This window comes from Bufo bufo, chromosome 2 (genome assembly GCF_905171765.1).
Source record: "Bufo bufo chromosome 2, aBufBuf1.1, whole genome shotgun sequence".
Taxonomy (NCBI): domain Eukaryota; kingdom Metazoa; phylum Chordata; class Amphibia; order Anura; family Bufonidae; genus Bufo; species Bufo bufo.
Window position 1 is genome coordinate 24,525,704 of NC_053390.1, and position 18,330 is coordinate 24,544,033.

The window sequence follows — 18,330 nt, forward strand, 5'->3', positions numbered from 1 at the left end:
ATGGTCCTGAGGAGCGCTCCTGGGTTTCCTCCGCTGATGTTCGAGTGCCCGACCTTCTCCGTGCTTCCCATGCTCGCTTTCTGCAGAAACAGTTTTTTGCTCCGTGGAGGAGGGGCCATTGAGGGGAGAGTACTGTCAAGGTCTTAACATTGTCCTCATGGTGGCGCCATTTTGGACATGTGCAGACTGCAGTCTCTTATAACCTCTGAGTGCATCATCACTTGCCTGCTGCCTGCTGCACAGTGATGATGTGGCAACACCTGACTATATCAGTCTGCTCAGGCTTCAGGTTCATTGCCCTTGCATTTGTTCTCCAAGGTGCATCTCTGGCAGCCTGAGCTCCTTGTGTGTTCCTGTGTATGATCCGGCCTGGCTGGCGTTTCCCCTTGCTCTCGACCCTGCATCGGCAGACGTACGCGCTTTGGATCTGACCTCGGCTTAGGCGACTGTCCGCTTTGGACCTGATTCCGACTTGGACGACTACCCGCTTTGGACCTGATTCCGGCTTGGACGACTACCTGCATTGGACTTGACCAGCTTCTTCCTAACCTCGCTGTCCCTGATGAATGTTTATTTATGTTCCTTTAATTAAATGACTTTATTTTACCTACGTTTGCATGTGGTCTGGTTTCCTGGCTCCTTTGACAATCACCCTTAGACCAGAAGGACGAGGCCACTTTAAAATTGCGGACAGCTTCTTAAGGATTCATCTTCAGGCCACTATCAGATATTATGTATCCCAGAATAGAAAGTGAGGACTGTTCAAAAATACATTTTTTGAATTTGGCTTACAGACAATTCTCTCAATCTTTGCATGACCAGACAAACCTGTCTCCGGTGGGAGACCAAGTCTAGGGAGAAAATGAGAATGTCATCGAGGTGAACCACAATGCAGGAGTAGAGTAAGTCTCTAAAGATATCATTAATAAACTACTGGAAGACTGCAGGGGCATTGCTTAACACAAAAAAGCAACACCAGGTACTCATAGTGATCATCACGGGTGTTGATCCCCTTGTCGAATCCTAATCAGGTTGTAGGTGGAGGTCTAATTTGGAGAAGATTTTAACTCCTCTGAGGAGGTCAAACAACTCAGGAATAAGGGGAAGAGGGTATTTGTTCTTGACTGTGATATTATAAAGACCCGTATATGCATGGCTAGGGGGAGAACCATCCTTTTCTCCACAAAGAGGAAGCCAGCACCAGCTGGAGTAGATGATTTTCGGATAAATCCTCTATCAAGATTTTCTTTAATATACTCAGACATGGCTTGTGTCTCTGCTAGTGATAGAGGGTAAATATGACCATGGGGATGCAAAGAACCAGGTCAATAGGGCAATCATACGGCCTGTGTGGAGGTAACGTCTCAGCCTCTTTATCAAAGACGTCCGTGTAGGCATGATAAGCTGTAGGCAAACCCTAGAGATTTGGTGGTACTAAAGGTGACCTAGCTGGCTGTACAGAGAAGACACCTCTCAAGGCAGGACTGTCCCCAACGAAGCATCTCTCCGGTCCTCTAGTCCAGAACAGGTTCATGGACATGGAGCCACGGGGACAGGAACAGAGGAGATGTCCAGCACCCCCACAATAGAAGCAAAGTATTCTTGTACGATGGTGGTCAGAGCCAGGAGAGTAATAGCGGTTGCAGGAGCGCAAACAATGGCTAAGAACCCTGCTGCCCATGCCTGTCAGCACGGTGTGCAGCGAGGAGTGAGGCAGCCTGGCCTGCGTGTGGGGACAGAAACACATGCACGGGCGCCAGGTTCACTCAGTTATAAGGGGCTTAAAAGTTATGGATCTGCAGGGCATCACAAATACCTTTGCAGAATATTACACCTCCCTATACAACCTCTTCGTAGATGGCTCCACTCCCCAACCAACAGATAGTAATATTAAATCCTTTTTGGATCAAGTTACTTTACCAAAACTTACTGTCTCACAGAAACTCTTATTATCTCAATACTTTAGTGCACATGGAGTATCTCTATTGCTACTACTTCTCTAAAATTGATAATTCTCTTAGTTTTGATAGCCTTACAAATGAAAAAAAAAACACATAAGAAATTAGTAGCCCCATACTTTTTCAACAAGGTCGCATCCTTGGGTAAATTTCCCCAAAGAGATGATTGAGCCACTAATCATTACTTTTACTCAAGCCAGGGAAATCCCAAATGTCCCACCCAATTACCAGACAAATTGACTAATTAATTCAGAGCTCAAAATATATTCTAAAATTTTAGCTTTTCTGCCTAAGGCTTCTTTCCCTCTACCTCTAAATTCTTCAGAGGAACAGCCTGCCGGAGTTCATTGTATCCAGCATTTCCAAATGCTACCTTTCCCCATTAGTGCCAGGATTTGGCTGGACAAAAACCTGTGCTTGCAGCGTTTTTTGTCTTGCTGAATCCTGGCATAATTGCGAAAACTGTCTGGGTCCCATTATAGTCACTGCTGGGCTCCAGCAGGGGAAGGTAATATCCAGCCATGTCGGATACAATAAACTGCCAGAAGAATTTAGCGCTAGTATGAAACTAACCTTAGCAATACACTTCCCTCCCTAATAAATAATGATTAGATGGAATTTGTAAAAGGTCCGCAAACATTAGATGGTACTTGTTGTTTTTTTATTATACTGTCGGTGGTGGCCGGCACTAGAGTAAAATAAATGGCACAGTACAGTATCTAAAAACCAGAAAACCCCTTTAAGGGTCCATTCACACGTCCGTTTTTTTCTTTCCTGATCTGTTCCGTTTTTTCAGGAACAGATCAGGACCAGATCTGGACCCATTCATTTTCAATGGGTCCTGGAAAAAATCGGACAGCACAATGTGTGCTGTCCGTTTCCGTTGTTCCGTTCCGCATGTCCGAAAAAATATAAAACATGTCCTATTCTTTTCCGCAAAAATCGGATCCTGGACCAATACAAAGTCAATGGATCCGCAAAAAACAAAAGACATTCGTATGTCATTACGTATGTCATCCGTTTTATGCGGATTCCGTTCCTGGAAATTAGGCTTCCTCCCCAGTATTATGTGACCAGTGCGGCCCCCCTCCCTCTATATTCATTGGTGGCCAGTGCGGCAGTGCGGATTCCCAGTAAAGTTTTCTACAGATCTGATTTTTTCACTTCGTGAAAAACTCAGATCCGACAGTATATTCTAACACAGAGGCGTTCCCATGGTGATGGGGACGCTTCTAGTTAGAATATACTGAGAACGATGTACATGACTGCCCCCTGCTGCCTGGCAACACCCGATCTCTTACAGGGGGCTGTGATCTGCACAATTAACCCCTCAGGCGCAGCACCTGAGGTGTTAATTGTGCATATCATAGCCCCCTATAAGAGATCAGGGGCATTAAATGTGCCCAGTGCGGCCTCACCTCTCTCCCCCCCCCCCATCATTGGTGACCAGTGCGGATTCCCAGTATTAATAAATGTGCCCAGTGCGGTCTCACCTCCCCCCCCCCCCCCCATCATTGGTGGCCAGTGGCGGATTCCAGTATTAATAAATGTGCCCAGTGCGGTCTCACCTCTCCCCCCCCCCCCCCATCATTGGTGGCCAGTGCGGATTCCCAGTATTAATAATGTGCCCAGTGCGGTCTCACCTCTCCCCCCCCCCCCCCCCATCATTGGTGGCAGCGAGAGTACCGATCGGAGTCCCAGTTTAAATCGCTGGGGCTCCGATCGGTTACCATGGCAGCCAAGACGCTATTGCAGTCTTGGCTGCCATGGTTACTTAGCAATAAATACAAGCATTATACTTACCTGCGACTGCGAGCTGCGATGTGTGTCCGGCCGGGAGCTCCTCCTACTTGTAAGTGACATGTCTGTGCTAAAAGCAATGCGCCGCACAGACCTTTCACTTACAAGTAGGAGGAGCTCCCGCCGGTCAGACATCGCAGCTCGCAGTCGCAGGTAAGTATAATGCTTGAATTTATTGCTAAGTAACAATGGCAGCCAAGACTGCAATAGCGTCTTGGCTGCCATGGTAACCGATCGGAGCCCCAGCGATTTAAACTGGGACTCCGATCCGTACTCTCCGCTGCCACCAATGATGGGGGGGGGGGGGGGGGGGGAAGAGGTGAGACCGCACTGGGCACATTTATTAATACTGGGAATCCCGCACTGGCCACCGATGATGGGGGGGGGGGGGGGAGAGGTGAGACCGCACTGGGCACATTTATTAATACTGGGAATCCGCACCACCACCAATGATGGGGGGGGGGGGGGAGAGGTGAGACCGCACTGGGCACATTATTAATACTGTGAATCCGCACTGCCACCAATGATTGGGGGGGGGGGTTGAGAGGTGAGGACCGCACTAGTCACATTTAATACAGGGGAGGTGAGGGGGTCTGCCTTCTCCTGCTGGCAGCACCTGATCTCTCACAGGGGGCTATGATTCGCACAATAATTGTGCGGATCACAGCCCCCTGTAGGAGATCGGGTGCTGCCAGGCAGCAGGGGGCAGTCATGTACACCGTTCTCAGTATATTCTAACTAGAAGCGTCCCCATCACCATGGAACGCCTCTGTGTTAGAATATACTGTCGGATTTGAGTTTTCACATGTTTCAGTTTTTGGCGGATCCGCAAAAAACGGATGACTTACGGAAACATTTTCAGGAACAACGGATCGCAAAAAACGGACTCGAAAATCGGGATGTAGAAAAATACGGACGTGTGAATGTAGCCCTAAGTGTAAGGCTTAACCTATAAGTTAAATAATTAATAGTCAAAAAATCTGTTATTTCCTATAAAACGAACTTAGACACCGCGCACAGCTAATCAATCTAAAACACCCCCTCCTGCTATTCTTCTCTGATACAATAATACCAATAAGTATCTCCTACTAGATGATCAAGATTACTTTGATTTGGATACTGTTCTGGAATTTGGCTGTGCGCAGTGTCTAAGTTGTTTTTACTGTGATTTGCACTTCCCAAGTGGCAGGACATACGGGGACTGCCACGACACTGGGCAGCATTGATATAAGTATCTAGCGCCATGTGGTCTAGTTTATTAATATATATTCCTATAAAAGATTTATCAGATGTTTCCTAAAAGCTGTCATGTGGCATCAATGAACCTTTTATAACCTAAATATACATTAATGAGGTCTATTTATTATTCAACAAGCAGAGCCCAAATGAGTGGGTGACCTACTGGCCAGTACTTATCTGAGACATACAAAGCACTAATAATTCATCCACACATCTCCATTCATGCTTTGCAGGTAATAAAGAAGGAGGCAGGATACATATGAGCACATGTATGAGCATCACTTGGTCACTGAACTCATGTTGGCATTATTCAGGGGTTAATTAACAGATGTGTGCATCACAAGCGATTCACACCACTCAGCTACTATATTTAAACCACTAGCATGTACATATAAGATTATCATAATTTACCGACCAAATGATGATGACACGGTCAGATAAACCAGTAATATACTCATCATGCCGCCAATATCACTGTCTCCGCACAGAAGGGTTAGTCTGTAGGAGCAATGAAGGTCACAGCACTAGGAGAAAGTATTATCTGAGCTAAAAAGAAAACATCTTTTAGTGACAATGGTGATGCTATTGTGGAGCAAATATAAGATTTTATTTTATCTTTAAAAACTGTTTGAATGAAGATGAAATATTAATATGTCCACATACGTTATAAAACTATTACATGAAGCGTCGTTACTTCTCCCCCATGTCACTCTGCATTCTCCCGCAGTGCGGGTGGAGGTATGAATATAGCGATAAGAAGCAAGATTCATGGGGACAATTCATCATATCCACAATACTTTTCTTCAATGGATGGTTGCTGGTCACAGGTGACCTCAGTTTGGTCAGTTTGGAGATTCAGGATAATTCCTCAAAAAAACATCAAACTTATAAGATCCATATATAACCTGATATGTTAATGTTTTCTCTTCCGTGTTAGGTCTGTCATTTATACTGTAACAAGATCGGATTTATTCGAAAAGCACTTTTTACATTCTGAACATTAATATGGCGTCTCTCCAGTGTGACTTCTTATGTGTAACAAGATGTAATTTCTTTGTAAAACATTTCCCACATTCTGAACATGAATACAACTTCCCTTCTGTATGGTTTCTGCCATGTGCAACATGATCTGATTTGTGTAAAACATTTCTCACATTATGGACAAGTATACAGCTTCTCTTCTCAGTGACGTCTCTCATGTTTAACAAGATCAGATTTTTGTGTAAAACGTCTCCCACATTCTGAACAGGAATATGGCCTCTCTCCTGTGTGAAATCTTTCATGTACAACAAGACTTGATTTCTCTGTAAAACATTTCCCACATTCTGAACATGAATGTGGCTTCTCTCCTGTGTGAGTTCTCTCATGTCTAACAAGATGTGATTTATTTATAAAGCACTTCCCACATTCTAAACAGGAATATGGCCTCTCTCCTGTGTGAAATCTTTCATGTATAACGAGAGTTGATTTCTCTGTGAAACACTTCCCACATTCTGAACATGAATATGGCTTCTCACCTGTGTGAAGTCTCTCATGTATAGCAAGATATGATTTCTTCTTAAAGCACTTCCCACATTCTGAACATGAATACGGCTTCTCTCCTGTGTGAAGTCTTTCATGTCTAACAAGATGGGATTTATATTTGAAGCACTTTCCACATTCTAAACAGGGGAATGACTTCTTCTCTCCTCTGGGAATTCTTCTGTGTGTAGAAAGACTTGATGTTTTTTGGAATTCTCTACAACGCTGAAAACCTTCACCCCATTTCTGACCTATACTTGTGGTAACAATCTGTGATTGGTCAGGAAAAGGTGCCTCATGATTAGAGGAATTACTTGATAGATCTGTACTGTGAAGTCCTGGACGTACATTATGGGTAATGAGGTTTTCTTTGGAAGAGCACTGAATGATATCTTCATTTTCTGCTTTATAATTTAGTGATAAAATAAAGTTTTCCTCAGAATCCTTAATAGGATTTTCTGTTAAGAAAAAAAAAAATGCATTTTTTTATTTTTCGCAAACTATAGAAAAAAAAACATTTAACATTTATATTAGGCTGGATGTGGCTCTAGCAGGAAGAAGTAAAATCCATTCGTTCTGAATCCATTCCTGGCTTTAACTGAAAAAAATTAAAAAAATTCACACGTGATTCCAGCCTTATAAAGAGTTCTAGGATTCTGACTTACATCCAGTCATGGCTTTTATTACATGTATAATAAGAGTTGATTTCTCTGTAAAACACTTCCCACATTATGAACATGAATATGGCTTCTCTCCTGTGTGAAGTCTCATGTATAGCAAGATTTGATTTCTTCACAGAAAACAATAACTTGATAAAATTCAAAAATCTGTAATGCTAGACCATGTCTGGCAACCATCAACACCACCTGGGCATCACTTTAACACCTTAGTGACCACCAATATGTTGCTTTACATTGGTCACTAAGGGGCCTTATGCTAATCTTTTCATGGCGGCCTAGTCTATGCACTGCTCTGGTTTTCAAGGCAACGGAAAGTGGGGGCTCCTGCTCCAACGGGCCCAAACAGCAGAAGCAGTGATCTGGGCACTAAACCTCTTAGATGCTGCAGTCATAACAACCACACCAGCTAAGTGGATTAAAGGGAGGGAGCTCCCTCTGTCTCCCATCAGCACCCTGCAAATGAGATTGCTGATGTATTCACATGGCAAGCCTGGGGCCTAATGGAGGACCCAGATATGCCTGCAGTGGTATAACTAGCAGGTTGCACTCTCTGGCACAGCATGCTACCTACTTCTCTGTTCTGCGCTTCCTACAGCTGTTTGCCCTCCATCAGCATAGTGTGTTGATGGAGGTAGCCTGTTACGGCCATTACTAGCGGGGAGGTATAAGTACGGTAACCCTGGGAACTTTTACCCTGCATTGAAAGGGGTATAGTGAGACACTTGGAAGCAGGAGGGTTGTACGTCACTGCAGTAAGCCACAGTTAAAGAGGTCTTCCTCCTTGAACAGTACAACAGGTGCAGCTGCAGTGAGATACCAGTAGTATACATACAGCTGAGTGAGTGATGACTGGGCCGGAGTTGAGGTGAGAGGCCATCTGGAGAGTAAAGCAGTGGGAAGTGTAGTTCCCCGATGAGATATGAGCAACCGGTATCTGGCTTTATACTCAATTCTCTGTTTCCTCCACTAAAGATCTAATCCCTGCTGTCTGGCCTGTTGTGGATTTTTTTTACTGCTTCCCACTACATTGTATGCCATAATTAATGGTGGCATTAAAAAGTATAACTTGTCCTGCAAAAAATAAGCCCTCATACAGCTATGTGAATGGAAATATTAAAAAGTTATGGATCAAGGAAGATAGGGAAGAAAAATCAAAACGGAAAAAAAAACCTCCGGTATCCTAAGGGTTAAAGAAGAGCATGTTTTGGAGAGAAAAAGCCAGACTTGTTTACCACCAAAACCAGACAGACTGATCTTTTGAATGTCTGGTTTAGCTCTGTTGTTATGTCTAGAAAAACTGCTGTGTGATTGCCATTGAGTATCATTGAAGCTCTAGTGTAAATCTTTGACAGATAGGAGTTGTAACAATGTATCTGTTTGTGCTGAGATTCTCCACTCCACCCCTTCCACTAGAAGGTTCTAATTTAGCCAGAAACTGATATAAGGAAAGCATTCAGAGCCCTTACTGTTCTGCAGTTAGGGACCAGTGCTTGGAGGGGAAGACTCTGCCAGTTCTCACCAGAGGAAGATGCTGAGATGAGGATGCTAAGCTACAGACCATGGGTCACCAATCCTGTGACCAAGGAGCCACCCAGACTACTGAGCTACAGACCATGGGCCTCCAGCCTTTTACCAAGGTACCAGCCTTCTAAGAGAGAGAGGGACAGCTAGCTCAGGCTTTCCTCAGCATCAAACCATTCTTCTCCCAGGGAGGAGACTGGAGAAGCCAGCCCTATGCCTCGCCTGTATTGTTTTGCACCTGAATTCCTCCTCGACGGTGTCCAAAGGGACCCAGCGTAGCTTTGGGGCCACCCCAAATCCAGCCACTGCAAAGGAACCAAGGACAGAATCTGAAGTCACTTTCTTTATTCATGATTCCATACTGTGGTGACATCTCCTGGAAAGGTCTTCCTCCACCTCACTGTTACACGAGGGATCAACCATTATCCTCTCTTCGTCATCCTCCACTTTAATATCAGTCAGATCTTCCCCCTGATTTGTCATCTGTAACAATTACAGTACAGCAGACAGGTGGCAATCCTAGCAGGTCTATATAAGAGACCTCCACAATCTATGACCCCTCTATGACTGCAGGACTCCCCTATATAGATGTGTATAGAGCTCAGCTCCATCTACCTGAGGATTCTCTGGGACCTTCTCCACTGGACAGTCCTGGAGATACAGAGGACGGGGACATTTCTCTGGCAGATTTCTCCTCCTGGATCCATCTATGGAGACACAAGCGCACAGTGACTGAATACATGGCCTCATGTATATCGGTCTATAGATCAAACACTTTCTCAGCTCCTTCACTTCTAGGTTTAGTTATCAGGGGGAAATAATATTATGCGGCTCACCACCTGTGCCGAGATCCCAACACCTAGCAGACCACAGGCACAAAGTAACCTCTATGAGAGCAAATGGCAGGCAGTTGGTCGACAGCTCCGTCTTCACAACAGTAAATTCTGAGCATAAGTGTACAGTTATAAGTGCCAGGGCCCTGCAGTACCCTACCAACCAGAAAGGTGTCTGTCACGAACCAGCGGTTGTGAACCCACTATACCACATGTCCTACCTCCTCTACGGGCGTTGTCTAAGTGAACCCCTCGATCTTCACAGTGCCCCTTATGGTGGGGATAGACTTACCCGAGGGGAGCACTAGGTCGCTACCTCTTGAGGAGGAGAGGCACACGAGGAAGCTGGTCCAGACAGACCAGGAGGTACCTGAGAAAGGTACCAGAGTACAGGCGTTGTCAAGAGGCTGAGTCGTTACTAGGAGAAACAGTGCAGGACCGAAGGATGAGGCAGAGGAAAAGTCAGACAGGCAATTGGTCAGGGCAGGTGGCACAAGTACAGGTCAGGCAATCTGAGTCGGCAACAGGAGAGTCAAGGCAAGCAGGCAGGGATCAAACAGGTAGCAGAGTCCAGGAACCCAAGTACGAGTCAGGAGCACAAGCGGATATCAGGAACCTTAGCAGGGCACAAGGACCTTGACACTGAGGCATCTGGGAGGGGGGCTGAGCCACTTATATATGTGCAGATGTGCTAGGATTGGTTGGCGAGGTCACATGATCCAACCCATAAAACACAGGAAGTGACGTGCGCAGCCCTTAAGGAAATACTGCAGTAAACAAGCAGCAAGCATGATGTGGCCAGGCTGAAAGGAAACACTGGCAGCAGATCACCGCAGAACACAGCACCCGGGACCGAGGTGGTAAGCAGGGGAACAGCGGCGCACCAGCAGCCGCTGTTACAGTACCCCCCTCTTCTTGAGTCCACGACGAGACAGAAACCTTTTTATCAAGTTCGGAGCATGAATGTTCCCCTTCTGGTTCCCAAGACCTCTCCTCAGGACCAAAGCCCTTCCAGTCCACAAGATAGTAGGTCTTTGACCTCAAATATCTCAGATATCAGTTGGAGTAGAAGGAGCTGTCGAGAAGCGATTTAAAGTACTACTGCTTTTAGTAAGGACACATAGAAGGCATTAGGAATATGCAGAGAGAGAGGCAGACGTAACTTATATGTCACTTTATCGATCCTCCTCAATACTTCAAAGGGTCCACGGAACCTAGAAACAAACTTGAAACTGGGAACCCTTAAGCAGATGTTTTTAGAGGAGAGCGATACCTTATCTCCAGACGATAACTGAGGCGGTTTTCTTCTTCTCTTGTCTGCATTCGTTTTCATGCGAGTCACCGCTTTGTTGATGCAGTCCTTGGTGTCACGCCAAATCTTAAAAAAAATCCCATAAAGAGGAATCCGCAGCTACGAGGGTGTTGTCCATAAATGACAAAGAATGGAGAGGATCCAGTAGATTGTACCCAGTTGTCATGTTGAGCTGAAATAAAATGCCGGAGATAGTTCTTTAATATTTAATTGGCCCGCTCTACTTGCCCATTGTTCTGGGGATGATAACCAGAAGAGAAGTCCAGCTCAATTTCGAGCAGCCGGCAAAGAGCTCTCCAGAGCTTAGAGGTAAACTGGACTCCGGGATCGGAAACAATATGCCAAGGTCGAGCATGCAAGCAGAACACTTCATCAGCCGAAGGCAGTCCAGCCAAAAGGAACGAAGTGCGCCATCTTGGAGAACCAGTCCACAACCACCCAGATAGCTGTACATCCGGTAGAAGAGGGCAGATCTGTAACAAAGTCCATGGCAATGTGTTGCCATGGGGCATCAGGAACCGAAAGAGGTAACAGTCCGGGTGGTTTGGTCCTGGAGACTTTATTCTGAGCACAGGTGGTGCAGGCAGACACAAAATCACGCATATCCTTAGACAGTGTGGGCCACCAGTAGAGGCGAGACAAAAGTTCTGTGGTCTTGCGGATCCCTGGGTGACCGGCCAGTTTGGAGTTGTGCCCCCAAGCTAGAATATGTTTTCTCTTGGCAGATGGCACAAATGTCTTCCCGGGAGGAATGTCTTTTATCAGCACAGGAGCCACTGTGATCAAGCGAGCAGGATCTACAATGTACTGGGGCTCATCCTGCTGCTCGGAAAAGTCAAATGACTGAGACAAAGCATCCGCCTTGATGTTCTTCTCGGCCAGGCGAAGTGAAGCTCAAAATCAAAACGGGAGAAGAAAGAGTGCCCATCTGGCTTGGCGAGGGTTCAGACGCTGGGCTGTCTGTAGATATGTAAGGTTCTTGTGGTCGGTGGATGCTGGGCCCCCTCCAATAGATAACGCCACTCCTCCAAGGAAAGTTTTATGGCCAGAAGCTCTCTGTCTCCTATACAGTAATTTCTCTCAGCAGGGGAGGAAGAGCTTGGAAAAAAATCCACACGTAAACATCTTGCCATTGTAACCATTCGGTAGTATAACAGCACCGGCCCCTATGGAGGAGGCGTCCACTTCTAAAAAGAATTGGCAGGAGACATCGGGATGATGCAGAACAGGTGCACAAGCAAAGGACCTTTTCAACTGGACGAAGGCGGCCTCTGCCTCAGGAGTCCAGACTCTGGTATTCACCCCTTTCTTAGTGAGAGCGGAGATCTAAGATGTAAGAGATGAAAAATTCGGGATTAACTGAAGATAGAAATTAGCAAATCCAAGGAAGTTCTGTATAGCACAAAGACCATGTGGGCGGGGCCAGTCCATTACTGCATTCAATTTATTTAGGATTTATCTGCAACCCGGCATCCGAGATTATGTATCCTAGGAACGGTACGGTAGATTTTTCAAAGATGCATTTCTCGAGTTTGGCATAAAATCGATTCTCTCTCAACCACTGTAAAACCAAATGTACATGCTTCCGGTGAGTGGTCAAATCTGGAGAATAGATCAGTATATCGTCCAGGTACACTATCACGCAGACATAGAGCAGGTCCCGGAAGATATCATTTACTAACTCCTGGAATACTGAGGGAGCATTGCACAGACTGAAGGGCACGACGAGATACTTGTAGTGTCCATCACGAGTGTGGAAAGCAGTCTTCCACTCCTCGCCTTTTCGAATGCGGATAAGGTTGTATGCCCCGCGCAGGTCGAATTTTGTGAAGACCTTAGCTCCCCGGATCCTGTCAAAGAGTTTGAGAGATTAACGGAAGAGGGTATAGATTCTTGACTGTGATCTTATTCAGACCCTCGATAGTCGATACAGGGCCGTAAGTATCCATCTTTTTTTCTGCACAAAGAAGAACCCGGCACCGACTGGTGAAGTAGATTTCCGGTTATACCCCCTATCGAGATTCTCCTTGATGTAATCAGACATCACTTGGGGTTTTAGGAAGTGAGAGTGGGTAGACTCGACCACGAGGAGGAGTGGCCATCAGGCAGAAGGTCAATTGGACAATCATAAGGAAGATGAGGAGGCAGGGTCTCGGCCTCTTTATTACTGAAGACATCCACAAAACTAGCATACTGCTGCGAAAGTCCAGGCAGGTCTACAGGAGATCAGGTACAGTAGGCAAAGAAGCAGGTCGGCAGGATGATCCCCAACGCAGAATCTGACCGGGAGTGCCAGTCCAGAACTGATTGTGCTGACGCAGCCAGGGAAGACAAGGATAACCGTATTCACAGACGCTGGCAGCACATAGAAGGAGATCATCTCTGAAAGCAGAACGCCTGTTTGCAACTTAAGGGGCCTAGTACAGGAAGCACAGGTTCGGAAGGGGCAGTCCACTTACAGAAGCCACTGACTGAGGCTTTCTAGACGGATGGTAGGAAGCAGGTACTGATGGACCAGAGTCTGCTGAATGAAGTTACCGGCTGACCCAGAGTCAAGAATGCAGGCACAGACAGTGTGACTCCCTTGTGAGAGAGAGTCACCGGAACTAAAAGTTCCGGAGAGGACTTCTCCTTGTCTAGGACCACCTCTCCAACTGACCCTAGACATGGCATTTCCCGGCTTCTGTGGACAATTACTCACAAAGTGGGCCTTGCTCCACAATACAGACACAGGGTCTCGCTTTGTGGCATAAATGTTCTGGTCAGACAATCAAAGGTGCTCTATTTGATGAGCTCTTCAGATGGGATGGACAATAGAGGAAGAACCGGCCTCTGGAAGGATGGAGCCAACGGGGTGGTCTTCTGGTGAATGCGACCCCCTCCCCTAGAACGTTCCCTGAAATGCATATCTATCCTTGTGGCTGTTGTGGAAATTTTATTAGGATGTGTTTCTAATATATTGTGTATTGTCATCATGTCTCTCAGTGTCAGGGTAAACCATTGGAGTGGATATCTTCCTGTGTATGTCCTGTCACAGCTGCTGGGCGCAGAGGTCTCCATGTGCTAAGCACTGGGCTGTGGGCCGGGGGAGACTGATGTGTTCAGCAAAGCAGTGTTTTGTTGGCTGATGTATGGACGCCGGCTAGGGCCCCCGAACAAGACGCAGATTTATTGGATTAGCGTGGATGCATTTGTTAAGAGAACAATATATGAAAGGAACGTGCGTTTGTCTCTGGTGCGCCTGATCAGCCGCTGGAGATAATGACGTTGTCCTGTAAATAAACATGCATGAGGATCATAGTAACTTTATCTGGCATTGGTCACTGAGCAAGGCTGGATAAAGTTTGCTCCAGTGGTTATAGGATACATGTGTTTGTTAGCTGGCTATGTTTTTCTAAATGATGGTGTCTTGTCTTCCTATGTCATCACTTCCTGCATCCTTGTTACATGAAGTAAGTGGTCGGGTGATGGGCCAACCCCTCTTCTATTGTTACTGTGACTAAATAAAAGGTGAGCAGACTGTGGAGGAGGGGCAGTTACTCAGCAGAACTCAACATGAAAACACCTGTGTCTGATTACGGTTAAGAGATTTGCCTGTCCTTACATAAAGACATTTGAGAGCGGATTTCTAATATTCATATTTCTACAACATGGCCAAGGTGATAAGGTCATTCAAAGTAAACGGACGGTTGCGACCAGCTAATTCATCCTTAATCCAGTCAGAAAGGCCCTCCCAGAACACCACCACTTGAGCCTCATTGTTCCATGCAAGTTCGGTAACCAGGGTACGAAACTGGATGGTGTACTGACCCACAGATGAGGAACCCTGTCGTAGATGCAGCAGGTTTTTGGATCTCCACCATAGCGTGATGGCAGAGGGAGTTGCACACCCGCGGCACACAAATCCGGATTCACCGGTGTGGGAATTGAAGGAGTAGGAGCGACTGGCGACCATGCAGTAGCTGGAGAAGAGATGGCATCCAGACGAGCGGCAACATTTGCATGAACTGCGTCATGACATCCTGACGTTCGCTCTGGCGCCTCACTTCATGTAACAATTCCTGAACAACAGCTTGGGGTGACCAGAGGATCCATGCCCTCGATGTGTACTGTCATAAAACAGTAGGTGTGAACCCACTGTGCCACGTGTCCTACCTCCTCTAAGGTTGTTGTCTAAGTGAACCCTCGTTCTTCACAGTACCCCTGATGGTGGAGATGTGCTCCCTCGGAAAGTCTCTCTTGAGGAGGATAGGCACAAAGGCAGCTGTCCAGGCAAACCAGGAAGTACCTGAGAAAGGTACCAGAGGTACAGGTGTTGTCAGCAAACTGAGTCATTACCAGTAGCAACATGCAGGACTGAAGAATGAGGCAGAGGCGAAGTCAGACAGGCAATAAGTCAGAGGCAGGTGGCACAGGTATAAGTCAGGCAATCCGGGTCGGCAACAGGAGAGTCAAGGCAAGCGGCAGGGATCAAACGGGTAGCAGAGTCCAGGAATACAAGTACGAGTCAGGAACACAAGAGGATATCAGGAACCTTAGCAGGACACAAGGACCTTGACACTGAGGCATCTGGGAACAGGGCTGAGCCACTTATATATGTGCAGAGGGCTAGGATTGGTTGGCGAGGTCACAGTGATCAAACCCATAAAACACAGGAAGTGACGCGCGCCGGCCCTTAAGGAAATGCTGCAGGAAATGCTGTGGCTCGGGCTTAAACGAAACACTGGCAGCAAATCACAGCTGAACATGGTGCCCAGGATCACGGCGGTAAGCAGGGGAACAGAAGCGCACAGCAGCCACTGTTGCAGTGTCAGGCCATCTTCCTGACACAATGACATCTATGCTTATAAGGTAAATTTCTGGAAAACCCACAGTCAGACAGTACAGAGAAGAAGTAAAACATCTACTTTCAGACTCCTCTCCACCAGGCACTGAGGTGTTGGAGAAAGCTCTACATCCCCTTCTAAGTCTCCTTTCCCTGAGAAGACAATTCCTTCTCCTAAGGAGCTGTTATGGTAAACGAAGAAAAATATCTGATCACATTTACTGACATTTTCTGTGAGCTCATGACTGCTCGATGAGAGAGACTGCCGCGCTGCTGGACTGGAACAGGAACCTCTGAGATCACCAAAGCCCCATCCTCATCTGTAAGAAGATTCATTAGTAGGACAAGTACAACTGTGCCCAACTGTGATGGGCAACAAGAAGCACCACAAGCCTCCTAAAGACATTACTGCCACTGAGCTGAATACGGTGAAGTGTCACCTGTGTACTGAACTCTTCAGAGCTCCACCACATTGTCAAGCTGACCTGCTTTGAATCCCCCTGGTAACTTCACTCTCACAGTCTCCTGAAAGAGAAAGACAGAGGCACCAGAATCCTCCATCTGTAGCAGTGTACTGCCCTTCTGTTTTACACAGTTTAATGTCATCTGCAAAAATTTATATTTTACTATGCAAACCTTCTGCAAGATCATTAACAAATATATTGAAGAGAATAGGGCCCAGTACTGACCCCTGAGGTACCCCACTAGTGACAGTGACCCAATCTGAGTATGTACCGTTAATAACCACCCTCTGTTTTCTATCCCTCAGCCAGTTACTTACCCACATACAGACGTTTTCCTCCCAGTCCGAGCATTCTCATTTTATATACTAACCTTTTATACGGTACAGTGTCAAATTCTTTGGAGAAGTCCAGATATACAACATCCATTGATTCGCCGCTGTCAAGTCTAGAACTTACCTCCTCATAGAAACTGATCAAATTAGTTTGGCATGACCGATCCCCCATGAACCCATGCTGATATGGCGTTATTTGCTTATTTTCATTGAGCTGCTCCAATGTAGCATCTTTGGAAAACTTTCAAACAGTTTACCCACGACAGATATTAAACTTACCGGCCTATAGTTTCCGGGCTCTGTTTTTGGACCCTTTTTTTTAATATTGGCATCACATTTTCTAAGCGCCAATCCTGTGGAACCCTCCCTGTCAGTATAGATTTTGTCTCTCACAGTTGAAGTGTACCTACGATAAAAATTACAGACCTCTCCATTCTTGCAAACTTGCAAAATCGCCAGTGTATCAAATACTTATTTTCCCCACTGTATATGTAGGTCAGTGGCGGCCTGCAATTCCTGCACAATGATGTACATGTAGTTCATCATGATAGCATAGGCACAAAAGCTGTGCCCACATAATCCCCAGTGGGTGTGTGGATGTGACTGACCGTCATGTCCTGCAGGAACAGCCGGGATCAGAGAAGAATCTGATCAGAGATCGCCGTCAGCTGGATAAGGGGAACACTTCATGATGTGATGAGGACATCTCCAATCAAAGAGCAGCAGCCGGTGATCAGATTCTCCTCCTGCCCTGAAGGCACCAAGAACAGAATCTGAAGTCACTTTCTCCATTCATGATTCCATACCTGTGGTGACATCTCCTGGAATGTCCTCCTCCACCTCACTCTTACACAGGGGATCGCCCATCATCCTCTCTTCTTCATCCTCTACTTTAATATCAGTCAGATCTTCTCCCTGATTTGTCATCTGTAACAATTCAGTACAATACAGCGGACAGGTGGGAAATCTAACAGATCCACATGAGAGACCCCCACAATCTATGACCCCTCTATGACTGCAGGACCCCCCTATATAGATGTGTATAGGGCCAAGCTCCATCTACCTGAGGATTCTCTGGGACCTTCTCCTCTGGACAGTCCTGGGAATACAGAGGACGGGGACATCTCTCTAGTGGATTTCTCCTCCTGGATCCATCTGTGGAGACACAAGCACACAGTGACTGAATACATGGCCTCCTGTAGATCTGTCTATAGATCAGACCAAACTACTCCTCCCAGTCTCCTCTCCACCAGGCACAGAGGTATTGCAGAAAGCTGTACATCTTAATCTCTCTCCACGTCTCCTTTCTCTGGGAAGACAATTCCTAACAATTTTCCTAAGCGAATGGGGAAAAATAAATCTATCTGATGAGAGAGACTACCACCCAGCTGGACCGGAACAGGAACCTCTGAGATCAGTGAAACCCCCATCCTCCTGTGTACGAAGATTCACTAGAAGGTTCGTTACGCCCACCTTGGGTTGATCTGACAGATCCAGTTTTATGAATGCATTTTTATCATGAGAAAATACGTGAGCAGTTTTCACATAAATGTCACAGGGAGGAAAACACCACACCGAGCATAGGATGGAAGGGGATACTGGAATAAGGCCTGGAAACTAGGGAAGGAAGATGGACACCTCCTAGAGAAAACACTAACTCCAGTCCTGACAGGCTACCAGTATGAACAGGCCCCAAAGGTAGGCAAGTTCATACACCCGATACCTAGATTCCTATCTCACCCTATAGGACCCTGGAACTAATCAGTCAGGACTGAGTCTACCTGTTCCTCCAAAAGGGAAAGACAAACAGGAGTCTCCCTCAGGCCTAATGACAAACAACAGGGA

General features: G+C 46.3%; 1 protein-coding gene across 1 annotated transcript in view; it reads right to left on the bottom strand.

Annotated features, from left to right (window-relative positions):
• The window catches only part of LOC120991124 (zinc finger protein 585A-like), a 2,129,672-nt gene that overhangs the window by 1,300,095 nt on the left and 811,247 nt on the right, over positions 1-18,330 (bottom strand). The window contains exon 3 of the mRNA XM_040420015.1: positions 9,335-9,426. Coding sequence (XP_040275949.1) covers positions 9,335-9,426 — 92 coding nt within the window. The remainder of the gene's footprint in view (positions 1-9,334; positions 9,427-18,330) is intronic.